Raw genomic sequence first — 27260 nt, forward strand, 5'->3', positions numbered from 1 at the left:
AACGTCGCAGCCAGCTCTCCTCCTTTCTGTGGGGTAAACCCGCTGCACGCTGCTGAGTTGGGCCCTTGTACCCCAAGTAGGGCAATTGAACATTAGTGTAATTAATGGACGTAACCACGTTTTAATGAAAAAGATGACGACTTTCAGCATGAAAGTTTGTGCTCGCACTGTGGGTACGTGCTGGTCAGAAGCAGCAGCCACCGCTGGGCGGGATGTACTTTCAAAGAACGGATTATTTTATTTCTACTTTATGCTTTGGTGTATTAGCAGCGAACTTGGATTTTATAATTACAGCCAGAGAGCAGTGACTACTGCCGTGCCCGCCTCGCGTGGAGCTTCACACCGCCGTAGAATTTTCATCTCAGCGCGGAGCCGCTGCCGCCATCGCGGGGGCGGGGAACGCACAGAGGGGCGGGGCTTAAAGGGACGGCCCCGCCCCGGGCGCCCGCGCCGTGCTGTGCCGGAAAGATGGCGGCCGCCGGCAGGGCCTGGCGGGCCGCCGCGCTGCTGTCGTCCTGGAGGCTGCGGGCCCCGCGCCGAGCCTACGGTACCGTGGCAGGAGGAGGAGGAGGGAGCGGCGGGGGCCGCCTACTGCTGGGCGCTGCCTTCGCGCTGGGCGGTGGCGCCGGCCTCTACCTGGCGGCGCGGCACCGCCTGCGGGAGCACTCGGCCGCTGAGGTAACGCGCCGCTGGGCCCCGCTCGCCGCCTGAGGCGGCTCCCCCCGGCCACGGTCTGCGCTCTCCTCCCTTTCCTGGCCGCTCCCCGCGGCTCCTGCCGCCTGCATCCCCGCGTACTTCCCCGGGCGCCTGCCCTTCCCTCGCCCCCGAGCCCTGGCGAGGCCCGGCCGCGGCGGTGAGCCCCCGGAGACGGAGCTTCAGGGGGGGCGCGCAGCGGTTTCTTCTGGCTCTGCGGACCAAGCGGCTGCTTTTGCTCCTGTTTCAGTAAGGAAGCCGCTTAAGATTGTGTAAAGGAGGCCCCGGCCTCACTTCCTCAGAGCCGCAAGGAATGTCTGTCAGAAAGCAAGAGCTTGCTGGGGATGCGAAGCAGCATTGTCTGTGGAGTTGTTGCTTTTTCCCAGCACCCACGGGTGGTTGTGTAACCCAATAATTACAAATGAGAAACAAAGTGGGATGACTGCATTTGTTCTATAATGTATGACAAATTGACATGGCCTGTCAGATCCCTGAAGTACAGCAGTGTTGGGAAACATCCCTCACCTGACGCCTCACTGCCTGAGCTACCCTGGGTTTTCCCTGTCTTGGTTGTGCATGGGTTCGTTAACCCCAGGAGTCTGAACTTGGGCAGATGCATGCCTAAAATCCACAGCAAACTCTGCTCTCCCCACCCTGTGGCCTCAACAGAGGTTATTGGGGGGGAGGAATTGGATTTAAAAGACTCTTTTGGTTTTGATTTAAAATGTGGTTGTGTTTTTCTTTAGTTTCAGAATTGTGTGTGTGGAGGGGTAAGCTGTCTGGATTTAAAATCTTTTTTTGGCTGTGAGTAGGAGTTTCCAGCAGATTGAACAGAAAATCAAATGTTTAGCCCCAATAGAAGGTGAATATTTGTGATGTCACTTGAAGAAAGCATCTCTTAGCCAAGATACTTTGATGATCAGATGTTGAAACTGAATGTTAATGGCTATGACTTCATAACAAAAATGAAGGTGGAAGGAAGGTAATATTTATATTTTTAGTAGAAAATGGAAGCTTCTGGTCTCTTTCTTCCCCAGCTGCCTGCAGGGAGCCTGCAGCTCACTCTCTACCAGTATAAAACGTGTCCTTTCTGCAGTAAAGTCCGAGCTTTTCTCGATTATCATGGACTGCCCTATGAAATTGTGGAAGTGAACCCGATAATGAGGAAGGAGATCAAATTCTCTTCCTACAGAAAGGTGCCTATCCTGCTAGCCAATGCTGGAAGCCCTCTGGTAAGTCTTACTATGTTGAGAGCTTGATTTCCCCACAAGCAGTGGTTTGGAGGCTTTGTTTCTGTCACGTCTTTGCGGTTTATCACATGCAATGTAATCTCTAGATCATCTTTTATTCTTTCAAGAGCCTAAGATTTCTTGCCTCATGGTTTCCTATGCCTTGGCCTTATTACAGTTTTTTGTTGGTCTTTCTTACAAGGCATGTTGTTTGTGTAGTGACTCCATAATCCAGTGATTAGCTTCTATCAGCCCTTCTGCAGGACATGTCATTTGTACCAGCAGTAACAGGAACTGCTTATATCTTGTGGGAAAAGAATGAGAACTCAAGAATATTAAAGATTCAACTTGACTTTTTTTTGTTAGTGTTGTTTTCTTCCTTCGCTGCCGAGAGCCTAAATCCAAAAGCCACTAGTATTGCATGTGAACCTGGCCCTCAGGTCCTCTGTTGTCAGAATGAAAGACAAATTTGAAGTGATATGCTGAAATGATCACAGAAGAGATGAGAAAGTAGGGCTGTCTTTAGATGTGCAGGGACTCGTGGAAATGCATGGCGGGGAAAAGGGACTGCAGTACTAACTTGGAGCCTCAGCATGCAGAGGGAAAGGTTTTGAAGAATTTCTTTTTCAATTTCACCAACTTCTTTTAAAAGTTTGTTTTCATTCTGTTTTTTTCAGCAATTGAATGACTCTTCGGTGATCATCAGTGCAATAAAGACCTATCTCATTTCCAAGTAAGAAAACAGGATGATGGGAGAAGAGTTGAATGTAACTGGCCCTAACGAACTAGAGAGTTAGCAGACTCTGAGAGAGTCGGTCATAAGTATCTTGCTGACCTTGGTCTCTGAAGCTCTGGGTGTTTGGCCCAGCAGCCCTGACCCTGGCTGTGATGGTGTGGATGGCACCTATATATGTTGTGATGTATCTGCAGTAAAGCAAAGCTTTTACCTTTCAGAACTACTCTTTTTTCACCTGTGATATTCTCTTTGCAGAAAATCCACTTAAACATGGACTAGTGTTAGTCCTGGAACTAAGCTTACATTTAACCAGTTATAACATCTAGAATGAAATGAAATTGCTGTGCCTGTGGCCGGTCCCCTAGGTCCATGCTACAAAGCACTCGAGAATGGCAGGTAGTTTTTATGCCTGTAAAAATGTCTGTTCTGACACAGATAAAGATATGTATGCTAATAATAGTTATTTGTAAGTAGCTGTTCCAGTCTCTTTTCAAAACTGATTTCAAATAGAATTTGGTACCTTGTGCACTTATTTTTAAAATAATATGTTTTAAAGTGTGTATCTTTCAGTCTGTCCTTAGCTCTTGCTCATTCTTGTAGCAGCCAGATTAGGTGCTAACGGTGTTTCTGTCCACAGGAGGAATAGCTTAGAAGAAATTGTGTCCTTTTATCCTCCTATGAAAACTGTGACAGAGCAAGGCAAGGAGGTATTTGAATATGGGAATAAATACTGGCTCATGCTGGATGAGAAGGAGACAAAGCGAGTCTATCCTGTCAAAGAAGTGAGAGTGTAAGTGCTCTTAAGTTTCTGGGCTCTCCAAGTAGGGTCACAGCCTCCTCCAGATGTACTCAGGGATGGTGTAGATAGAAAATCCCACTGGTGCTGGTAAATCCTGTGAAAGCCCCTTTAGTGTTTAAAACCTCAGTAGTTAGAGTGGTTTTGCTGTGTTTCTTACATAATTTGAAACAATGCTGTTGGATGGCCTAGTTGCCATCATCATGGTCATGTTAGCCTTTGGTTGCCTCCAGTTTCCTTCTTGGACTTTCCTTTATGTCACAGGGGAATGTTACGGAGTGCTAGTTTCCCTTTCTGCTTTAGTCCTCGTATTGGGAGGAGAAGCTAGTGCTCTATCTTAGTCTTAATTTTAGTTTGAGATTGGAGGAGCCTTGCCAAGGATAATGATCCTGAGTGCATTTCAGAGAGGTCACCAGAATACAAGGCGGGGCAGGAGTTTTTGAGACATTCGTCCTTGGCGGTATCTCTGGCTAATGCCACTGTGATTCTGCCTCCCTCCTGTAGCCCTGCACTCTGCACCTCATTCACTGAAAAGTCTCTTTTGAATGCTTGCAGGGAAGAAATGAAGTGGAGAAAATGGGCAGATGATTGGCTTGTTCACCTCATCTCCCCCAATGTTTACCGTACCCCCAGAGAAGCCTTGGCATCTTTTGATTACATCGTCCGTGAGGGGAAGTTTGGCACCGTGGAAGGTTTCTTTGCCAAGTACATGGGGGCTGTTGCCATGTTCTTCATTAGCAAGAGGCTGAAGAAAAGGTTGGTACCACTGAGCGCCAATTACACAGGAGGAATAGTTCTTTAACCTCCTTAGCTGCAAAACCCAGATGTCAAAGGGCAGAGCCTCAGAGTTTTGAACCAAACCTTTTAATCCAATGTAAGTAACAGCTGTACTTTAACTGGAGGTACTGAACACCTCTACTCATCTACTATTTAATCACTAGCTGCTCCCTTCACTCTCAAATACCTTCCTAATTCCCAGGCAAAGACCAGCCCATAAGATGAGAGGTGAAAAAAGGTTAGCAAAAGGAACAAACCAGTGTCTTCAAACTAGTTCTTTTCTTTATCCAGACATCACCTTCAAGATAATGTCCGAGAAGATTTGTATGAAGCAGTTAACGAGTGGGTAAAAGCTGTTGGCAAACATCGACTGTTCATGGGTGGAAACCAGCCGAACCTTGCTGACTTGGTAAGGGGTTAATTCCTGTATCTATAGTTAGGAAGGTTATGAATCACCCTGTTGCTCACCTTTGTGAAATGGTTAATACAAATATAGGCAGAGAAGGTGAGTTACATGAGATACATTGTCAATGTCCTTTGTGCAATAATACAACTGTCACATGAAGGGGACTTAGAAATATTTGTGTTAGGATGGTATTTGTTGGTTTCCTCCAGAGGAATGTTTCCTAAGGTGGAACCTGCAGTTCCCATCTGCAGGGGGATGTTACTGATCATGTGGAAGCATGATAAAAGCAGGTTACGAGTCAGGACACTGCTCTGGTTCGTGAATGCTGGTCAATAAAGCCTCACGCTTGCACAGGTTTTAAGACCTTCAGAGCTGCGGGGGTTTCCTTTGCAGGCAGCAGTGCAGAATGGAGCAGGATTCATCCCCTGCACCAGCAGTTCTCCTTGGAATGCAAGTGAAGCATTTCACACCAGGGCTTGATGCAGAGATGGGACTAACTTTTGCCCCGGAACTGCATGTAGATCCTGATCTTTCCTTACTGTTTTGTCATGGAAAACCATGCACATTCTTAACTACCTTTCTGCCATTCGGTCTTCCTTGCTAATCAGAGTGGTGGAGTAGATGGCAGGACAGGGGAAGAGCCATACTATAGCCTTAGGCTATTGAGACACTCATTGGTACCCTCAGCTGTTCTCCACCGCTGACTCAGTGTTGTTCTAATCTTTATCCTCTGGCACAGGCAGTGTACGGGGTCCTCCGAGTCATGGAAGGACTGGAAGCTTTTGACGACATGATGGTTCACACCAAGATTCAGCCTTGGTACCAACGCATGGAAGAAGTCATTCAAAAAGCTGAAGTTGCAATCTGATGCCAGCTGCAGCTGCCTTCCTGAAGTACTTGCATGGTAAAAAAAAAAAAACTTCAGAAGGAATGGCATTTATTTTTAAAGAGTTGAATGGACTGGTCACACCTAATGGACTGACACGCGGCACAGACTGTCCTGTTTAGAGTATTGAGTGTCGGTGAGCAGAAGGGATCCAGCTGGTGTATGTTTGAACGCGATATTTAGAAGGATAGGTAAAAGGAGGGGATCTTGGATGCTGCTGGGAAGGAGGATCTCTGAACTGAAGAATGCAGTAAATGGGCTGCTATTAGGTGAGAGCCATTCTCGGAGCAGGTTACTGTAAAAGCAAGCCGCTCTTGGCTAGCGAGTGTTACAGCCCTATCAGATAGGGTAGGTCTGAGCAGCTTTTGCTTCAGGCTGTCTTCCGCTACTCATCCATGTCATCTGAAGTGTTTTCCTCACTGAGACACTGGATGCTAGTTTTTAAGTGACAATTTTTCGTGCAGTAGAATCCTGTAAGCCCAGTGCTGAGGGAACTGGAGGAATCCACGGTACTGGGAAAGGTGTCCTTCCTACGACAGAAACGGCAGATTGTATGCTTTTACTCTTCCACGTAAATGGTTCTTTCAGTACTTGATTCTGTACGGTCTGCAAGGATAAAGGCTTGTTTCTTCCTGTGCCGTTTGTGAGATCTGTGAGTTCTTACCTTACCCGTTATGCCCAGAAAGCACACCCTACACAGAAATCACTAGTGCCGAGCAGTTATTTGAAAGATGTATCTTGCATGAGATCTCTCTGGAATATCCCTGAAAATCAGTTTGTTCTTGTTTTGGGAAGAGAAGAATTAAGAGCGCTATGCATGCCCGGGGGATCTCTGGATGTTTCTGCCATGCAAGACTAACAAAGGATTTGCTGTTGCAGCAATTGGATTGGTAACGTTGTGCAATATGAAGTCTGCTGTGCTGGGTAGAACCCGATGTTTGTTGTAGTGAGAGGCGATGCAGGTTTGGATGGGAGTGATCCTCTGTGCGGCCAAAGGCTTAAATTTCCTTAATTGTCGCCTTGAAAAAGTTCTGTTTCCCTAGAAGAAAGGGCATGTTTCAGGGAAGCTGATTAGTGAGGTATTCCAGGTGCAGCTGACGTTGGTCTGTCATACAGCTGCTTGCGCTGCGTGGATCCTGTTGGGGGGAAGGTGAGGTGTTACACCCACCTTTACTGGGTATAACAGCAGAGGTGACAGACGCGGCCTGGGGTCCCGGGGTCCCCGCGGATCGCGGCGCCGAGCCCGGCCCCGCCGGGCCGCTTCGCGTCACTATGGCGACGGTGCCCGTTGCGGGGCGGGGCCTTGTGACGCGACCGGCGGCGGGCCGGGTCACGAGGAGGGTTTGAATCGCCCAATGGGGGAGCCGCGGGCGGCGGCGCGGCGGCGGCCCCGGAAGTGCGGCGGCGCCTCCTGCCCCTGGTGCAGCCTCCCGTCGCCCCTCTCGCCCCGGCTGCGGGGTCTCCATGGCAGCGGCAGCGCCTCCCGCCGCCTCCCCGCTGCTGACGAAGACCTCCTGAGGCGGCAGCGGCTGCGAACCCCGCGCGGCCCTTCACGGTGAGGGGGCCGGGACGCGCCGCGGCCGCTGGGCCCTGTGAGGGGTGGGGAGGGCGGGGGTCCTCTCGCCGTTTGGCCGCGGGGATGTGCGACCCCCCGGGAATAATTCCTTCGGCGCCTTGCCCGTCACGTCTGTAGTGAGAAGTGCCTCCTGCCTTGGGGTGGTTCTTGGCGCTGCCAGGGAAAGCGGGAACTATCAGGCGAATTTAAATACATAACGGAAAGCGTGCTTGGCGTTGGGACGGGCTGCTGAGGGCCAAGTGCCACCCCTGGGGGTTTTCCAGCCCCCTCAGAGCTGATCCTGCTTTGAGCAGAGACTGACCCGAGACTAGGTCCTGCCAGCCTGAGGTACCCACAGCTTCTTTGAAAAGCCTCCAGAGATGGCAGGAGAAGTTACTTAAACTTCTGACATAAACCTTGTTGCTAGGGAAAGCCGGGTGACAGCGTTTGAGTTTCGCTTGTGGTGATTCAAAAGCTCAGTGTAAATTTTCAGTCGGTGCTGTAGCCGACTCACAGTCCTGAGGAGTGTTTAACCCTTCCTTGGAAAGAGGAGGATTAAAACACTCAGCGGTGTTTGAAGCTGTTCATAGCTAGAAGCTGGGGAAATCCTGTTCCTTCAGAAAACTGTCGCTTCCTGTTCCTGGTCAAGGGAACTATGGCTGTGGCTTCCCCTCTGTAATTATCTGACATGATACATGAGTGTGTCTTGTCTCAAACACATACTGCTTAAAAACAGATGCAGTATTATTAGTTTTAGAGTAGGTTATTACATGAACCTTGGCAAGCTGACAGATCAATGAGCTATAGAGTGATCTAAATTCTAGTCTAGCAGAAGATTGTACAAAATCCTGCTCTACCACTTTACAAGTAACGCTTTACTTGTAACACTTGTTCTTACATAGCAAATTGAGAAGCATTGTTACCATAAGGTTAGCTAACTAAGCCTGATAGACCACCACTACTGCATCACTCCAATAGACATTAGTCCTTTGAAGATCCCTCCTCCCTTGGTCTTATTTCTTCAAGTCCTCCAGGTACCACCAGACAAGAAGCTGCTTGTGCTGTAGCTGACTCCCCAGCTGCTGCTCAGCCAACCTGTACGCACGTATCCGCTGGGCAGGCAGTGACCACGTTGCAAGTGACCACACGCAAGTCTGTGTGGTGCTGGGTTTCCTTCAGCAGGAGCACTAGTTTGGATGCATCTCTTCAGCCTGCACAACTGTATAAACCTAGAACCTATAAACCTAAACCTAGAACATTTCTGTCAAATTTTACAGAATTTGTCAATGATGGCAGAATTTAGGGAGGGTGTGGGTTTTGGGAGGGGATGTACAGGTACTCTGGAACTGTTCAAATCTTGTTTTCTTATGAAACTGGTTAAAAATTGCAGTTAGAATTCAAAGGTTTGTAACTGTTTGAGTAAGGCCATCATGTAACTGTACAAAATGTTTCCATTGTTTAAACCAACTTTCATCATCAATATGTAAGGAATTCTGATCTTGGTCCTTCCCTCATGACATCACAAGCCAGGACACACCAACTTGTGTTGTTTGGGTTCATACATTTGATGTGTTTGAGTCTGCATGTTGCCTTAAATTGAAAGGAAGAGGATGTTCAGAAAGTGGTACCTGTTCCTGTTAGTGGTCATTTTATTATTTCTGTATCAGGTGTTCCTCATCCATCAACGATGAATTGACTGCAGTCTCTGCACAGAGCACACCATCCAGAAGAGCTAAAAGCGTTAGAATAACTGTAAGTAATTTTACTTAGGCTGACAAAAACCTTTCTGCCAGAATCAAATTGGTGCTGCTGGTGGATTTTTTTGTAAGATATGCAATTGCATTACACCATTACCTCAACCGAAGCATCAAGCTCAAAGGCGATGACTTTAACCTTGCATCTCTGGGCTTTTCAGTCTTGTGTTAGGTATTGGTTAAGGTTATACTCTTTTCTGAAGATTAAAGAAATGCCGTGATCCAAAAGCTTTTAAGCGTTTGTTTAACTTCAAAAAGACACCTAAAGTTAAGCACATATGAAAGAGTTTACAGGTTCAGTGTTCTAGGATGGAAGGATCTGATGGTTTCCTGTTGATTTTTCTTAACTAAACTGTTAAGTTGATGCTCCTCTTCTCCCTTCAAATTTCTCTTCACAATCAGATTGTGTTGGTTACTAGAACCCTTGATTTGCTTGCTTGATCTAAGACTTTGAACTCCAATGACTCTTACAGACGTCTGCTATCAATCCAGCTGTATTTGGTCTGTTAATAACCATGTTAAAAGCAGAAAATACCAGAAGCAGAGAAATTATTTGTATTAATCCTAGCTTTACAGCAAGATAGTGTGCAATTCAAAATGGCAGATGCTACCGAAAGAAAGCTCAAACTTTAACCAAAGCTGGCCATTGTTGCTCTCTAGCGCAGAGGGAAATGTTGTTATTTCCAGTTTCCTTATTCACAGGTTTCCTTTCATTGTATTGCCCTTTCCCGTTTGTGGGAGAAGAGCCATGAAGAACCGTTCTTCATCTCCCCCTTTGCACGTCCATGTGGATGAAAACACCCCTGTCCATGTCCATATTAAAAAGGGTCAGAAAACCACACCTGCAAAATGCCAGGTAGGAGTGTGTAGCTGGGTGTTTGTAAGGGCTACAAAGAGGAAGGTGAATGGTCCTAGAAGTACCGCAAAATCTTTGAGATCTGTTTTACCATTGTATTAGAACTGTAAGACTTGAATTCGTATTCAATGATGAATTTTCAGTAACGTCTTCTGTGTTTAAGATGATTTAAGTATGATATAAAATGTATAGTTAACTTTTCATGTTCAAGTGTGTGATTGTGAGGAGTGTTGCTTCCAATGTGATGTGGTTTGGGTGATTTTTTTTTTTTCCTCTTTTATTATTTCCTGGATTTGCATCCTGACAATGGTTTTTCTTTGGCTTCATCCCTGGTTTTGTAGGAAGGGTCTAGGAAAAGGTAATATCTAGGTATTTCAAATTCCATCTTGACTGTATTAAAATAAATGTGTTTATTAAAATCCAGTCTGGATTCAAACCATCTTCTGGCATTAAGCACCTTCTCAGTCTGCTCAGCTATGTGACAAAGAGGATCTCTTCATAGCATTATCCACAGTAGGTAGAAGGCAATACTGAAGTGGAGTTTCTAGCTATCTCATGTCCTCCTTTGTAGTTGGATGTTTATGTAAAGTTGTTCTCAAAAGTCGATGGAAGTTGCTAGCTCATTCTTCCTTATGTGCAGACATCCTGTTCTAAGTCCTCTATTAGTTTTGTGTTTGTTGCTAAGGGCAAATATCATAATGGGGTAGGCCCTGACAGTGAAATCAATGTCTCCTATTAATTAATTGTCTATTAGAATATCTGATTTCTCTCTAAGGTTAGAATTGTGCAAAACACTTTAACTTTCCTTCAGTAAGAGCACCTCAAGTTCAATGCAAATAAATGTGGATGTATTAGTTGACTGCAAAGCAGGGAAAACCCTCCAGGGGCTTTTAATAACCAATCACGCTGCACTGTTCTTTTTTCTCTGGTAATGCTGTTGTCAAATGATATAGCTACTCTTTTGTGAGATGAATCTGGAATGGACAAGGGATCTCCCAGGTTGTTCCTTCTTCACATGAATGGGTTGTATTGTGGTATTTTTTTGTGTATATCCATACAGAGAAGACTTCTGTCCCCTCTGCCCAATCTCCCACCCCTGGCCTGCTGGGCAAGGCTCGTCACATCAGAAGTGCAGGTATACCAGTAATACAACAGAGTTGCTACATGATAAACAAAAATTTACTACATCTAGCCATACTGAATGTGCAACAACCTTTCTTTCAGGCTGGTGTTAGCCTCCTCGGATGGCTGCTGGCTCACCTGATCTGATGTATCATGTGAAACACTGTGATATTTTTGTATGAATGAACTTTCATTTGGTTTTGCAGCACTAAAAATTGTAAATGGTTCTTTAAAAGTCTGTGATTTATTTTATTTTTTTCTTTCTTTAGCAAAAGCACAAGCAGAAAATGAAAGAGGATACTGTGAACATGTGCCGAGCTGTCCGGGTGAAAACTAAGGCCCCCTGGCTACCCCCAGGCAAAACATCTGTCCGGGACTCCACCTGCAAATGGGAGGTATGGCTGATTTTGCTCTTTAAAACAAACTCTCAGGTTTATCTGAGGTTGAAGAGAGCAGTTGTGTAGTGAGGGAGCTGGCCTGATCTGGAAGAAGGCTACTGTCACCTACCATCCTTTTTAAGTGCTTTTATAAATATTTTTCGCTTTTCAGTATAGAAAGATTGGAAGCTAATTAGCAGCCTATGGCCATATCATGCCTTTCTGCCTCTAGAGGCCAGACAAATTTGTTTATTGTAGTTTTATTAGTCCCCTTCAAGATTTTGTCTGGAGGCACAGAGAGAGGCTGCTGTTCTTAGTCTCTTCCAAAGCATGCAGTATTTGTGTAGTATTGTGTAATATTTTCTTTCTCATGGGTTGATAGTTTTGCCTTTTGTATTCCTGGCTCTTCCTAGATGAGAATTTGAACTTTTGTTATTTTTTCTTTTTCTGTTCTAGTTGTTCTGCATTCTTGACCTTTCCCTGATGGAAATGAAAGAGCTGTTTACAAATTTATATTTTTTTTCTTACTAGCCTTATTGCAGTGATGCGATCTGGTATTTGTTTTTGTCAGAGTTAGGGTTAGAATACTGTTTATAACTTTATACTAAAAAAATGATCCCCTTTATTGCTTTTCTACCAGGGACCAACTCACCGCCTAGAAATTACACCTCCAGATTCAGAAAAAATGCTGTCAGTACTGCGCCTGAGTGACCTCTCTACAGATGAGGAGGATGCTGTTTACTGCAAAATGAACGAATATGAAAAGAAAATAGATAGCCTGATGAATGTGGTGGGAACGCTGAAGAATGAGGTGAGGAGACAGTGTAAAGACCTGCTGACTCGAGCCTTGTAGCTGATCGTTTGGCAAGAGGAGGCTGGAGTCAAGTCTTGGTGCACTGGAAGAGTACCCAGGCTGTTGGGCAGCTCGCTTAAAAAAAAAAAAAACAAAAAAAAAATCAGAGTTGTTTAGAAGGGCTGAACTATCCTCATGACATCCTAAGCCCTACTATGAAACATTTTAAAACATTATCCATTTAATATGGTATTGCTGTGCTTCAGTTTCCAAATAATCTATCTTCTGCCTAAGCTGCAAATCTGAAAGCTGGTCATTTGAGGTGAAAAATATACTATGAGGATGTTTTATTGTCAAAGAATCCACTTAACAAGATCGCTTCTTCTGATTCTGTTTCAAAATGTGCAACCTGGTGATGTTGTGTTTTCCAGATAGCCTCTTACGTACTTGACGCCACTTAAAAAATGGGTTGGAGACATTCCCAGATTTCATAAGATGCACTATGGTGGGGGCAAACTGCGTTTTTAACTTCGAGTTAACACTGAGGGTAGCAAATCTTGTATTCTTATTTTACTCACAACTACATGAAGTTCAAATCAGTGAACAAGAATAGGATTTGAGTCAAGTAGATTCTTATATTAAGCATTTCCCATTTTATTTATGCTGCAAAATTTAATAGAATTACTTGCACGATTGTAAAACAGAAATCCATTTTGATACTTTTAATAAGTTAATTGAATCGAAATGTTTGGTGGTGTCACTTAAATGCATGGTGTAAGATCACATTAATTGACAGTAATTCAACCCCCCTCTATATTCTTTCTTCTTGCACATCTTCAGCTGTTTGTAGTGCTCTTAACTGCTAAATGGGATGCACGTGTCATTCACGGGGAGCAGTAGTCAACTTCTGAGCCCCATTCAGATCTTGAGTAGTCTGTGCACAATTCCAGTCACACTACCAGCAGGGACACTGAGCTGCCACAGACATCTGGGGTAATCCAAAATGGGTAGATGGAAACAAAATGCCAGGGACTATTTAGGTTGATTTCACCCAGTTCCCTGGATCTTTCAAAGCAGTAGTGGAGCAACGGGAGCCATGTGAACTGCTACCAGAGCTCCTTTCCTGCCACATTTGAGGTCTGTGACGTGTCTCATGTCTGATAACAATTTTTTTGGTATGTGACTTAGAGACAGGATGCTTGTGTCTGCCTGTGTTTGTAGGATGGGAGTTATTTCCAGGTAGTAAGTAAATTATGTCCTTTGTGCACAGGAACAGCCAGGAAGTATCTAGGGGAAGAAAAAAAAAAAGCATAGTCCTTTGTTGTTTGGTGCAGTTGAATGGCTAGTTCTCTGGTTTGATTCTGTGTATCACTTCAAAAAGCACCTAGTTTGTCTTAAGTTCTATTTAAATATCTTCATCAGGCCAAGCTGCAGAAAAAGGAGGAACAGCAGCAAATGACAAAGCGTCTCCTCGAGGAGCAGAAAGAAGAACTGAATGAGGTCACACAAGAGCTGGTAGAAACAGAACATGAGAATACACTGCTCAGGCGCAATATTGAGCGCATAAAGGAAGAGAAAGATCTGACTGTGTAAGAAAGCTCCAGTTCTCCATTGTTACTGCAATGGTATTTAGGGCCCTACCTGCTTTATCACTAACATTATTTGAAGTTGTAGTTTGTACCCTGGGTGCTGCTGAAAAACTGATGTTCTTGGATATTTTGACACCTTTTAGAAGGGGGGCTTCAGATGGCAATAGCTGCAGAGAAGGGCTCTAGTGTGATTATTGGAATGGAAAAAAACTATTCTGAGAGGAACCTGAGAGCGGTTGGCTTGTGTGGCCTACTGGAGGGTCATCCTAGCTCTGCAATTAATATTTTGAAGGTTAAGAGATGCTGTTTGAATTGTGACGATATTGGTAGAACAACAAATGAATAAATGTGGAGCTGAAAATTAGAGGAGAATTTTTGGCCTTTGTGAAAATCATACTGAGACAGGAGTCATAGCCCCTGAGAAGACTGAAAAAAACCCACATGATTCTTTGTGACCCCAAAGGTCTCCAAGTCTGATGTTTTTGCATCTGCTTTGTATTTAAAGAATTAGGGAAGTTTGAGTCTCTGGGGGACACTAATGTTTTAAGAGAGTTAGTTTTATTTTTTCCTTAAGAATGATCACTCAATACTGTGTGTTGCTTTTTCAGGAAACTTTGTGAATACTTTGGAGATTGCAACCCCTGGCTAAAATCTTTGAGCTGTATATCTTGCTGTGCTTTCCTATTTTATGTTCGGCCATTTGGAGTCTTATTTCTGGTGTGGCTTAAGTGCCCAGGAAAAGCACAGCATTGTGTTTGGGTTTAATAGTGTGTACAGGCTTTGGTGCAAGCCGAATTTGTCCCCTCTAAATTCCTGTTTCATAGCAGGGGTCCCAGCAAGCTCCTGGTATCTACTTACTGTCTTCTACCAGAACAACTTCTACACTGAAAGAGGGTAAATCTTAAGTAGTGTTTGTTTAGAGCATTTATCCTCTGATTTGAGGGTGTTAATGAGTTTTAACCCAATCAACTGTATGTCAATAGTGGCTGGGACAGCTGTCAAGGCTTCTTGTTTCTCTGATGGCTGACATCTCATTACAGGCTACAGAAAAAGTACTTGCAGCATGAGAAAGAGTGTTTGATGTCCAAGCTGAGTGAGGCAGAAAGGGATGGAGCAGCAGCAGCCAGGCAGATCCATGCTCTGAAAAATACAATTGGGAGACTCAACATTGTAGGTGTTGTCCCTTTTTATTCTTGCATTTACTACGCTGTCCTGTTATATGGCTGTCTTAAAAATGTAATTTTACAGTTGCTGATCCAGAAAAATGTAAGGAAAAGTGGAGAAATTTAACATGCTTACAGAGTTTGCTAGTTTTATTTGGAAGTGGGGTATTTACATGCAGCATCCAGCTACCTCCTGCACACGTAGTGCTCTGCTCCATGCTTGTATTGGCTTCATACATTAATTCCATGTGAACAATTCTTTTGATTTCTTTTTTTGTTTTGTTATTCCTCTAGGAGAAACACATGAGCAGCTCAGACATTAACACACTGACAAGACAAAAAGAGCTTCTGCTCCAGAAATTGAGCACCTTTGAAGAAACCAACCAGGCACTACGAGAACTACTCAGAGAACAGCACAACCGGGAGGTGAGCAGTGCTGTGTGCTTGAACTTGGATCATTACAGGAGGCTATGTTGTCTTGTGGACTGATATTGAGTTTGAGAGCTTTTAAATCCTGTTTTTGGTTTTTTCCCAACCCTGTTGTTGACCCTGTATCATAAAGAATGGATAGTGTTTGGTTTTTTTATCCCTGCCTCCGTCATAGAGTGAGGCTGACTTTTCTGCTGTGAGGATGTTAGAGCATCTAAGTCTTTGACTGTATTAAAAGGTATAGGCACTACTGTGTTGCCAACTCTTTCTCATCTGGATACCACTGTATCTGCTGATCATGGTAGTGTGAAATGTTATTGCTACAGTTGCACTGGCTGAAGTCTGAGGACTAGATGTGGACTGCGCTAATGGGGGCCTAAGGGTGTTCTGAATTTATTTTTGTAGGCTGTAAGAGCAATAACAGAGAAATTGTAAACAATTCTGTACAACTTGCACAGAACAATTCGATATTGCTTGTAAGAGCAATACAGAAATGAAATTGCTGTTCTTCCTGTAGTTTATGTTCCATTTGAGCAAAGCAGGCCGATGGTAACAGTTCTTTCAGCCACCAGTGAGACTGGATAAAAGGGACTGAGTTCTTCCATGTGACTTTTGCTGAGTAGTGAGAGAGTTGTGAAAGACCTTAAATTGCCATCATGCTTTTTATTTTAATATTTGAGAAGCGGAAAAACTTTGAGATGCGTGATATGTGAAATATTTAGCAAATTTGGGTATCTTCTGAGAATTGCTGCTGCAACTGAGGGGAAATAGTTGATTTGCCCAGTTCCATCTAAAGAATCTGTATAAAACTGACTTTTTAGTTAACCATTTTTCTCATGTATTTCTTTTGTAGAAGGATGCTCAGAAGATATTGGAACGGCAAGGAGCACTGCTGCAAAGGCTGGCTGACTCAGATGCAGAGAAAGTGGTAAGCAAACCAAAATATCTCTTTCTCTCAGATAAAGCAGAGATATCTAAAACTACAAGCTTTTCTTGTATTCGTCCATCAAGTCTTACACTAAAGTCTTTTAGACCAATAAAAAATATTTTGGCTTTTGTATTAATCAGAGCCACTACATTGCCCCTCTGGTTAACAACCTCCACGTTGAAGTGGATAGATTTTCCGTAGCCTTTGAAATATGAGGGCTTAGAATGGGCATAGCACAAGTGAGACCTACATATAAGAGCACCATTAGGATTTACAGTGTTCATCTATAAAGGAGAATTTAACCTTGTTCTCATTATGTTCTTCAAGCACAAATGATTCTGCTTGCCTTTTCTTATGGTGCTGAATGTACAAAGCAAGAATTGTACTACGTTTTTCTTTAAAAAGAGAACTCTGTGGGTGGGAGAGAAAAAAAAATCTACCACCAAAATACCCCTGACAGGATAGAATTCTTCAGTTTGGAAATCATCTTATTGTTTCTGTATGTTTATCATGTTATCTTAGAGACAGAAAAGCACAAAGAGGATAAGCTTTCTCTATCTGCTTCTGTCACTGAGTGACTTGGTGCCAGTTTTTGTTCATTTCCTTATCTGTAAACTGCGAAAGGAGTTCTTATATTGCCAGAAGTTATACAACGTGCTGGGAGACATAGGTAATGCTCCTTTTTGTCTGTGGAGTATACAGTCCTATCAGGTCCTTGTTCTGGGTATCCTATGCCCTGCTACACAAATGTATGCGTAGCCATTTTGCTTTCTTCTTGAGAATGCAAACTGTTTTTCTGGGGCTGAGGATGCTGTTGCTGTGGATACCAAACAGAGAGTACCATGGACCAGAGGGTATCAAGAAGGCGGCAGTTACACCTCTTTCCCTCCACCTACCAACCTAAATGTGTGTGTTAGTTAACATCTGAGTGGTGTTTGTTTTCCAGCAACTTCAGATGAGGCTTCAGGAGAAAGAAAAAGAAGTGGACAATCTCACCATTCAGATACAGGCAGAAAAGGTAGCTTCCTTTTTCTCTTTTCCCCTCCCTGCTCCACCTTCCAGTTCTGTAGAACCACAGATAGTCCAAAATATGGGTTTGTACTTGCAGACGATTACTTTCCAAGGGATCAAAGGACTGGCTTGCTTATAAAACTAGACAGAGAGCTACCTGTTCCCACACAGCTGTGGATTCCATATTCTGCTAATAAGACACCCATCATAAGGATGAATAGGTAGTATTCTCTTTGGGCTTATCACTGAATTGCCTTTCTGTTTAAGGTCCTGTCGGTTCCTGATGTCAAATTCCAGTCTGTTCCTCTGTTTAGGAAGTAAAAAGGGAATGTAGTGGAAGACCCCAGATATGAACGATGTTTTGCCATAGAACAAATCTTTCAGGCTGGTCATTCACATCTGATGTAAAATAAATAACTACTCATTTGTTGCCCATTTTGTTTGAGTAGAGGAGCTGTGAGGGTCCATCTGAGGAAAGTGGAGGTGGCTGGAGATCATTCAGTGAAGAAATCTGAGACTGTTACATACTAGAAAGTGTTCCTTCTATTAGCTTGTTGAGGGAAAAGGTGTATCTTGTTTGCTTCTTATTAAGGACCAGGCAAAGACAGCATGTGAACTCTCCAAATCTATGGAGGCTGTGAGAGGCCATTTACAAGCGCAGTTGCGAAACAAAGAAGCTGAGAACAACCGTCTGACTATACAGATACGGGTATGTTTTCACTGGTCCCTGGGGATTGTCTCTTCATTTACTCTCATGAACTGAATTGACTGACAGGGGAAGTAGCACTCACCAATGACTCTTCTGCTATGTCTGTTAGACTGAAATACTGGCTGGTGATGTTTAAGCCGTTAACACACATGCCATACTTTTCAAATGAAGTAAAAAAAGAGAAAGCTTTTCACTTTTGAAGCATGAGGCAAAATCATAACCTATGTGCATTTATTAGAATTTTTTTTCCTAAGTTGTTTACTACATAATTATTTAAAAGATGGTTTTGGTTTAGTCAAGCATCAAGACATTGTAAACTATTTAATTTGCTTTCTGGGAGAAATGCTGTGCCATGAGTTCCTGTATTTGATCACCCTCATGCATGCTTTCTGCAGTATTAATGAGGAGGAGAAAGTTCCCCTGGTTTATCTTGACCAAAGTCTTATGTTTAACATATCTGTTGATGTTGTGATGATGTTATGTTTTGATATGATATGTGTGTTAATGGTTTAAGAGCTTTAATTCTGTTAAGCTATATAGCTGCATAAAGCAACATTACTATATACAAGCATTTCCATTAATAAAAAGAATGTTCTCAGGTAGATCAAAAGACTAGTAGACTGTCTTGGTCAGGAGAGGAAATCAGTATTAAGAGAGCAGCTTATGAAAGAAGAAAGGACTCTTGGAAGGGAAGGAAGACATGTCATGCTGACATGTCTGTCAGCATTAGGACAGGATTGTGTAGGTGAAATGTGAATCCAAGTAGCTCCAGGCTGAATGCTGGGAGTTTATGAGCAGCTCTCTCCTCTGTTTCTAGGAAATCAGTTGCTGCTTTGGATATGCAGGTACAAGGGCATTATTCCATATGGTGTGTTTTCTTCCCCCCTGCAGAATCTGGAGCGCAGTGAAGCTCAGCATAAGGCAGAAGTGCAACATATCATGGAACAACTGAAAGAGCTAAGGCAGAAGGCAGATCGTGATAAAGAGGCCCTGAAAAAAGCCATCCGTGCACAGAAAGAGCGGGCAGAGCGAAGTGAAGAGTATGCAGAGCAATTGACTGTCCAGCTAGCAGAAAAGGTACTTGATAATACAGGAGGAGAGACCTCATTTCACATCCTGCATCTAAATCTTTGACTTCTGGTAGCAGCCCTGGGGAGAATCTCTGCTTTCAACTAATGAGATTTATTTCTGTCTTGATGCCTTGGCCCATTTATGCTAAGTTTAGAACAAATCCAGTTTTCTCAGCTGTCGCTATGTTCGCTGCATGTCCTTAACTTAGGACATGCAACAACTTAGATCATTCTAAACCAGCAGATCTGATTTTTCACCTGATTCTTTAGAACCATCTGAGGGTTGACAAAAGCAAATACAATAAAACTTGTGGTTTTGGCTGAAAATTCTGAATGGAGCTGGTTGTTAATCAAAAAACTAGTCTGAGCAGAAAAGTACAAGGACTTAGAGGTGTACTGGAATTTCCTGTTGAAAAATGACTGAAGGATATAAAGATAAAGTAGAAAAGTTAGGACTAAAATGGATCAGAAGGGAACATGGATTTCACACTACTTATTTTTTTTTTCCTCTCCTTTAAAGGTTTTTAGAATTCCAGGGACCAGAGCCACTAATAGAATCCTAGCCATGCCTTGTATTTCTGATAGTTCATCTGCCTTCAAAGAGGATTCTTCTTTTGCTGCTGTTATGTCTGTTGGCTGACAGTAGTTGGAGAACACCTCTCTCTGAAGGATCAGGAAGAATAAAAATAAATACTTGTCCTCAATATTTTAAAAGTCTTAGTGGAGTCTCTGCACATATCATGCTTACCCATACCAGCATCTCTGCATGTTGTCTGCATATCCCATGTCCAGTAACATTTTTGTCACCCTTGCTCTTTTCCTCACACATTTCTTTTGTTTGTCAGGACAGTTATGTTGCTGAGGCGCTGTCTACTCTGGAGTCCTGGAGGAGTCGCTACAACAAAGTAGTAAAGGACAAGAGTGACCTCGAACTGGAAATTGTTACGCTGAACAGGTGGGGATGACTTCTAAGTTCAAGGATAATTTAATTTAATTTAATTAAATAATAGCATTACATTGAATAATTTAGTTGGATTGCCTGTAAATATCCAAGCAAAACCAACACTACCTAAAGGCTAGAGCAGAGTTTGGAGAGGTCGAGAGAGATGGCTTCTGCTGCTGACTTGCCACAGCAAAGGCAGACTTTTTAAGGGTTTCCTGACCCTTAGAACTCTCTGTTCCTTTGTCATTTTGTAATGCTTTGAAAGAATTAAGGTTAGCTTTCTTTTGAGATCTATTTGAGATGCTCAAATGGAAGGGATTAGAAGAGATAGTATAGTTTGTGCCAATTTTGTTTTAAAGCTAAATAAATGTGTTGGTGTCACTGCGGTACAGTTGTTGTTGCAGGAAAAAATAGGTACGAGACAAGTACATCTTTATCCTGTGTATCTTGGAGGCAATGCATTTGAGGCACAGGGGGACAACTCAAATTAATTTCCAGCAGGCTAAGAAGATTGAGGTAGTAGAACAGTGTAACAGATAGGTATGCAAACATGACTGGAGGAGGAAAATGAAAGGATAGGGAAAAAGCCATGTTTCTGAAACAATTTTCAAGGGTTAGAAGTCTTATTCTTTCTTGTCACTTAGCGATTAATTTTCTTTCTGTATGGCAGCCGTGTTGCAGATTTGCTGGAACAACAGACAACCCTGGAGGACAAGATGCGGGAGGACAGAGAAGCTTTGGTGGATAAGTTGCATCGACAGACCACAGAGACCACTTCTTTCAAAATGGAGAATGAAAGGCTAAAGGTCAGTTATTCTAGGAGTTTGAAGCTGAAATGCTAGGTAAAAAAAGGATAAATTTTAACAAGTTGCTTGGCCTCTGAGAACAGTGTTGAATTGTACCCATTGCTGCCGTTTGGTTTCAAACCACTTTTACCATAACCTGAGTATGGTAGGGCAAGTATGCTGGGAAGAGACATAAAGAAAGTGAACATTCTGGGAGGACTGGGTTTCTTGCATGTTTTGGCTAGGAGTGCCTCCAATCCAGTGCTGTTTCCTCCAGCTGGGATCTTACATCTTATCCTTACATCTTCATGCTACGTACAGAGAACAAACAACTATAGCTTATGCAGAACAACTGTAGCTCATGCAGAAAGAATGGTAATCTCCAGAATAAAAAAAAAAGACTGGCATATTTCTCCTGTCATCTCTTATCCCTGGTGATCTTGTAGGTGACCTACATAATTTTCTTCTTGGAAAGCTAGGCATTGATCCAGATAAGGAGTGGCCCTAATCCAAGTAGCACAGCTCATTCAGGCAGATGGAGAAATTGCACATCTATCCCACACCTTTGTGCTCTGCTGGTGTAAATTTGGCAAGCCACTGAAGTCTGGAAAGTTTTGCAAACTTATACTGACAAGTCTTTTTTCTTAGCCTAGGCAATGTTAGACAGCTAGCATGGCAGTTACTTCCAAGCACTCAATGGAAGATGTTTTCTTTTTTCAGGCTAGTGTGGTCCCAATGGAGGAAAAGCTGAACCAAGCGCAGATGGAAGTGCAGCAGCTCAAGAGCTCTATCAGGAACTACGAAGGGTTGATTGAAACCTACAAGTCACAGGTAGGCATTTTATCAAAACCGTCAGCCCTTGCACAAACGTGTTTTCTCCCTTCATTGTTGTGGTTTTTTTCTTAATGCCTTAACCCTTTGTTTGCTTTTGGAGGAAGTTGCAATTTCATATGGTTTTGGTTCTTTTGTCTCTGTTAGCCTGACTTTTTCTCAAATGGCAGCATTCAGGCTGCCAGGTCTGTGTGCCAAAGTGTGGAAGACTTGCCTTCCTCACTATGTTCTGATAACTTGGTCATTAGGAAGAGCTGACTCCCACAGCAGACATCTTGATTAATGGAAAACAAAAGACTGGTTTTAATTATTTCACTTTTCCCTGCTCCTTTTCAAAAGGAAAACAGTGAGATGCTTTCTTCTGCCTTTTGGTGTGGCAAGTACTGTTCCTTGGCTGCTCTTTTGGGGGAATTTTGGATATTGTGATAGTAGAAAGATAAGGCAAGAGAGGAGAATGCTTGGTGGAAAGCCCAAATGATCCAGGTGACAGAAATGGAAAGTGAACTTCTAAATACTGTTCTGGGGTGGCAGTTAGTGGGGCAAGAAACTTGTTGCTGATTCTTGAGCAGATTTAGTTACTCCAAAGCACTGCACATTTGTTGAAAAGTATATATGACAGATAAAGTATGTGGAGTTTTTTGTATGTCCAGGTGTTGAAGACCAGAATGGAAGCAGATGATGTGGCAGCAAAACTGGAGAAGTGTGATAAAGAGAACAAGACACTAAAGGATGAAATGAACAAGGAGATTGAACTGGTAACTATTCCTCTAAAGATTGATATGTTGTAGACACTTATGGATCTTAATCTTCTGAATGTAGTGAAAAATGGCTGTGAATAGGAAATAAAAGGCTTATCTGAGTTTGCCTTTTCCAATAATTTTTCTCAGGACTCATTCATTCTGTAAAATTTATTGAACGTTTAGCAGCTTCTTTTTTACTATATGGCATTCTTTAGAGTTGTTTAAATTGCTTAGTGTGTCCTTTGCTGCAGAAATGGTGGTTTAGAACAGTGGAGTATGCAGGTTACACCATTGTCTGATGTGGAACAGCTGTCCTCAAAAAACAGCTTGCACTTCTAGTAAAATTGAAGCCCAGGATCCAAAATACTCACTCTCACTCCATCGACAGGGAATGCCAAGTCCTAAGAAGAAAGCCTTTTGGAGTAGGAGAAGACCTTAGGCTTTGAACTCCAACACTGGACGAATATCCACACAGTGTCATCATGGTTGCAGACTAACAAAGCTTCACTGAAGTTGAGAAACTTTAATCTTGACCTTATGAATATCTGAAAGCTTCTCATGTTTCTCTTCTTTGTAGGCACGTAAGCAGTTCCAGAGCCAGCTTGCTGAACTGGAAAAGCTGCCCGAGATCCTAAAGATCACAGAGACGCAGCTAGCAGAATGTCAGGACCAGCTTCAGAGTTATGAGAAGAAGAATGTGGACCTGTCTGTCATGATTGCAGATCTTCGTCAGCGGGTAAGGGACTGGCAGAAAGCACCTGCAAGCACTGCAATCCGCAAGTCTGAAACCAAGATGAATTTCTAATCGCAGGAAGGTTCAAACTTCGTCTCTGTTCTCGTCTCTTTTTTGAAAAGATTAAACGTGCACTGCAAAATAAAGGTGTGTGCCATGTCTTTGTGCAAGAAGTTAGCAGCATAGCTAGTAGCATTCCTTACTATTTGAAAGGTTTCTCATCCCTTGGTGCAGAACCTTGTTGGGAATTGAATAGCAGCAGTGACACCACTTGCTAATGCCAATGCTCACTTCTGTTACTTCCATCGTGTCGTCAGCTTTCCCTCCTGTGGTTTTCTGCTGATAGTGCTGTCCCAACCTTGTTTTCTCACCCTGCTTTCAAGTTGTTTTCCCAGTCCCTGTTTTTTGTCCCCACGAGGACTGTGTAGGCATTGCAGGACAATTATAGACAGGCATGACTTGTACAGCCATGCCTCAAGACACAGCAAATGATCTCATAGTCTGACTGCTTTACTCTGATTGGCTTGGAATTAATAAACCTTCCTGGTATTTTGGGCTTTAATGCCTTTGTGGGCTGCCGTCATGTATATGGCTACTTTTAATGTGTGTGTGCTTTGCTGTGCTTACAGGTGGCTGCTCTGCATGCAAGCATTTACAGACCCGGCTTTTCATTTGCAATATGGAAGAATTTTCTCATACCTTTCCAAACATTAAGTGGAGGCACCAGGAAAATGGATGTTTAGTGCTTTGCTTTTCTATCCACTGTTCCTTTTCTAGGACTCACCAGAAATTATTGATTGAGAATGTTTTCTTTTGGAGAGCTGCATACATTTTAGGTGGTTGGTCGTGTGTGTGTAGTGATTCCTCTGTAAAGTAATTACTTACTGTAATTTTTAGATTGAGCTCCAGGGGGACAAAATGGAGATGACGAGAGAGAGGTATCAGTCTGCCCAGGAGGAGAAAAAGCAGCTCACCTTGAAGGTGGAGGAGCTAGAAAGGTTAGAAATACTAGGCTCTCTTGCTCTCTTAACCTTGTTTCCATCCTTTTCCCGTTGTTTTTTCAGGGGATTGAAACAGCGTCAGTCTAGTTCCAGTCCCCCACGTCCCTCCAGGATTCTGTGCATTTGCTTATCCCACAAGGATCTCTAATCAGTAGCTGGAGAGAGAATTCTAGGTTTTCGCAGCACCTTTTACAAATGTTGGTAGAAAGGATGATAGCTTACACAGCAGATAAACCAGCTCCTTGTCCAATGTAGCCTGACAATTTTGAGGTTACTGAATATTACTGTGTTTTTACCCATGTTTATAAAGTCTTTTTAGTGACAATGTCTGGGAAAATGCAGGTATGTGAATACTCTGTATGTCCTTCAATCTTTGAAATTTTGATTTGAGAGATGGAGAAGTGTTTCTTGGCGCTCTTGCATTTCAAGGGGGAATGGAATCTATTCCCAGATTAGTCAGGACCTGACAAAAAGGCAGACTGAGACACACTCCATTTAAAATGAATAGGTTTCCTTCCCTTATTGTCTTAACCTAGAAAACTAGAGACAACGAGCACCCAGAACATAGAATTCCTTCAGGTCATAGCAAAACGTGAGGAGTCGATCCACCAGTGTCAGCTGCGGTTAGAGGAGAAGACCCGTGAATGTAGCTCCTTGGCACGTCAGTTGGAGATGGCCATTGAAGATGCCAAAAGACAAGTAAGTAATTTGTGTTTGTGAACTCTCCCAAAGCTATCCAGACTGTAAAAGGGGAACCGTGAGAATGCTGGAAATGCTTCCTCAGCCTAGGACCAAATTAATTAAAATCATCATGTTCAGTCAAATACAAATAATAAAATGCACTGGTACTGTTTGTCAGCACTTAAACCATTGAAAAACTGAACTCTGCACTCCAGTTCGCAACAGAAGAGAGGAAAGCACAAGACTGAGATGCTGCTTATGTATGAGAATGTGTCCAATTAAACTTCATAGGGCTTTTGTGGGCAACAGGGTAGGGAAAAATCATTCTCCATAGACAACCCTTTAACAAAGTTGTTTTTCTGTTACACGTAGGTGGAACAAACTCGAGAACGAGCAACGTCTAGAGAGAGGGCAGCCCAGTCCAAGATGCTGGATTTAGAGACCCAGCTGAGTAGGAATAAAACAGAGCTGAATCAATTGCGTCGGAGCAAAGACGATGTGAGTGATTTGCAAGGGATGCTCTTGCTGTGCTGGTGTGTCCTGCAGCAACTGGAGTCCATAAACCAAGGTCCTATGGATACACTGTGAAAGTCACACAGCGCTGTGTCTGTATGTGACATTCTGCTGTACGTGTCCATGACAGATGTGTGATATGACATGGCTGTTATGTCACTGAGTCAGGGGTGTGGACTCTCATTTGCTTGTTACTTACAGCAATGATCTGAATGAACTTGCTCTAAACTTAAGCATGTGTAAGAAAAGAATCAGACCTTTCTTATGCTCAGATGAGATTTGCACCAGATATCATGGACAGATTTCAACTTCATTTACTGTGCTTGATTATCTGAGAGAGAATGCAATTTCTCTTCTAGAGGAAATGATTTCTTCTAGAAGAAAGAACGAGAATCTTTCATCATGTCCTGTCTGCCCTGCTTGTTTACTTGAGCTTTACTTGGAGTTGGGTTGGCACATGGATCAGGTCAAATTGCTTTACAGAAGAGTGTGTTTAATTCCCCATGACTGTAGCTAATCAGTTTTAAAAGCCCAACTGATTAGCTGTGTTATCTCCTGTTTTTATCAGTGGGTTGCTGAATGGAGATGGAAACGAGCAGAACAAAATTATAAATATCATAGCACCATCTATGGTAATGTCATCTGCTGTGCTAATTCTTGCTGTCCTCAGTGCTTTTGGGGAACAGCTTAAATTTAACGTGAATCAGATGAATGTTGCTGTCTTTCAGCCTGTCTTTTGTGCTTCTTTATGTAGGCAGAGCGCCGGTATGAAAGCCGCCTACAGGATTTAAAGGATCGGTTGGAGCAGTCAGAGAGCACCAACCGCAGCATGCAAAACTACGTCCAGTTCCTCAAGTCTTCCTATGCCAATGTTTTTGGAGAAAGTGCCTTGCTGGGCTCCCCCAGCCGCTCTCGTTCTTCTCCCTGAGGACAACGCTCTAATTGCACCTCTGCTTCTAAGCACAAAAGGAGCCCTATTTCAAAGCCATATGTTATTTAGAAAATAGGTTGGTGTTTTAGGGTCACTGTCAGGAGATGTTTTCTCTTATTCATTGCAGCATGAGATGATAAAATGATGGTGACATATGTTCTAAGTGTAGGGTATCAGCAGTATCGGATTGATGTTGGAGGTTGGCGTTACACCATAAACCGTGCCCCGAAACCAGATGGCTTTACATATGATGAGAAAGATCCTTTTCATCCTGTAAAGTCCTAAAACCTGTCAGCGGTTTGTTAAGCATGATAATGTTTATAAGAGCTCTTTTCCTTTTGAGGCTTCCTTTTTCATTCTGTTTTTGTGTTGGGGAGATCATGGGGGGGGTGTCTTTGTGGGTTTTTTAAATTTTTTTTTTTTAAACTATTGAACATTGTATTGATACATTGGATAAAGATGGTGGGAAAGGGTCTGCCTGCCAGAAATGTGAAGCTGAAAATAGCTTAAGTGCCTGGGCTCTCACTTACAAGAGATTATCTCCTGGACAACCACAGTGTTCAGAAACAGTTTTATACCAGAAATAATGATTTTGTTTGGTGGTTTTTAAGGTTTTTTTAACTTGATTCTTGTATATTCTCTACTCATCTTTTTTTCTGAGTGTGATGCTAATGTTGCTTTACTCCTTTCACCCCATTTCCTGATCCTGAATATCCCCAGGGCTGAGCCAAAACCATCTGAATTCATAGGAAAGATTGTGGTTTAACCTCAGTGGCCCTACAGCTGGGGTTTTGCTGTGAATGCCACGCGAGTTCAGGGTGTGCATGAAATACTGACTTGATCTTAAGCCAATTAAAGAGCAGCTACAGAAACTCAACTTCTTCATCAAACTACCCTGCACCTTCCCCTGGAAAATCAGGTCCTCAGTGTGTTGAGTCCCTAAAACTCATGCTCTCTAGTGCCCTATTCTTTCCAGTAAATGGTTCTTATGGGGGCAAAAATAAATATTGTTTTTATTTTTTTATCTTTTGTATCTTATTTATGTGTGGTGTGGTCATGGGGCAGATTTTACCTGAAGGTTTTTTTAAGTTAATCGGTTTTTGAGAGTTCTGTAATCGTGTGTGTGTGTTTAACACTTTAAAAAATCCTAAAGGTGCTATGGTAAACCAAGCAATAAACAACATTTTAATTGGTTATGTTGGGGATTTTCTCTTCCTTGTGCT

At 43.0% G+C, this 27260-nt stretch overlaps 2 protein-coding genes across 7 annotated transcripts; both read left to right on the plus strand.

The window, feature by feature from the left end:
• The first annotated feature begins 439 nt into the window (after positions 1–439).
• PTGES2 (prostaglandin E synthase 2) lies at positions 440–6161 on the plus strand. The gene is made up of 7 exons (XM_054849096.1): positions 440–678; positions 1731–1925; positions 2600–2655; positions 3296–3448; positions 4010–4210; positions 4523–4640; positions 5377–6161. Exons 1-7 carry the CDS (start codon positions 469–471, stop codon positions 5503–5505), a joined length of 1062 nt encoding a protein of 353 aa, XP_054705071.1. The 5' UTR covers positions 440–468; the 3' UTR covers positions 5506–6161.
• A 717-nt stretch (positions 6162–6878) lies between these two features.
• Positions 6879–27230, plus strand: ODF2 (outer dense fiber of sperm tails 2). 6 transcript variants are annotated; one of them, XM_054848861.1, is made up of 21 exons: positions 9660–9688; positions 10749–10823; positions 10913–10986; positions 11080–11205; positions 11828–11998; positions 13403–13569; positions 14610–14739; positions 15027–15158; positions 16015–16089; positions 17036–17107; positions 17693–17809; positions 18701–18886; positions 19725–19834; positions 20493–20628; positions 21328–21438; positions 22089–22193; positions 22756–22914; positions 23809–23909; positions 24449–24611; positions 24966–25091; positions 25861–27230. In XM_054848861.1, the coding sequence occupies exons 3-21, from the start codon at positions 10933–10935 to the stop codon at positions 26032–26034; spliced, it is 2415 nt and encodes an 804-aa protein (XP_054704836.1). In that variant the 5' UTR covers positions 9660–9688; positions 10749–10823; positions 10913–10932; the 3' UTR covers positions 26035–27230. The 6 variants fall into 6 exon arrangements, 4 of the variants coding, with proteins under 4 accessions (XP_054704832.1, XP_054704833.1, XP_054704834.1 ...); XM_054848857.1 differs by lacking the exons at positions 9660–9688; positions 10749–10823; positions 10913–10986 and adding exons at positions 6879–7078; positions 8746–8830; XM_054848858.1 differs by lacking the exons at positions 10749–10823; positions 10913–10986 and adding an exon at positions 8745–8830 and having other exon boundaries at positions 9535–9688.
• The last annotated feature ends 30 nt before the right edge of the window (positions 27231–27260 follow it).

This window comes from Grus americana, chromosome 20 (genome assembly GCF_028858705.1).
Source record: "Grus americana isolate bGruAme1 chromosome 20, bGruAme1.mat, whole genome shotgun sequence".
NCBI lineage: Eukaryota > Metazoa > Chordata > Aves > Gruiformes > Gruidae > Grus > Grus americana.

What these genes read in the sequence shown, in the direction of transcription:
- ODF2 (XM_054848857.1), top strand. Translation starts at nt 6,879, where the DNA reads ATGGGGGAGCCGCGGGCGGCGGCGCGGCGGCGGCCCCGGAAGTGCGGC. An exon ending in GAAATTGTTACGCTGAACAG is followed by an intron (nt 19,835 to 20,492) that starts GTGGGGATGACT and finishes TCTGTATGGCAG; the next exon opens with CCGTGTTGCAGATTTGCTGG. An exon ending in TGGAGAATGAAAGGCTAAAG is followed by an intron (nt 20,629 to 21,327) that starts GTCAGTTATTCT and finishes TTCTTTTTTCAG; the next exon opens with GCTAGTGTGGTCCCAATGGA.
- PTGES2 (XM_054849096.1), top strand. Translation starts at nt 469, where the DNA reads ATGGCGGCCGCCGGCAGGGCCTGGCGGGCCGCCGCGCTGCTGTCGTCC. An exon ending in AAGACCTATCTCATTTCCAA is followed by an intron (nt 2,656 to 3,295) that starts GTAAGAAAACAG and finishes TTCTGTCCACAG; the next exon opens with GAGGAATAGCTTAGAAGAAA. An exon ending in AGCAAGAGGCTGAAGAAAAG is followed by an intron (nt 4,211 to 4,522) that starts GTTGGTACCACT and finishes TTCTTTATCCAG; the next exon opens with ACATCACCTTCAAGATAATG.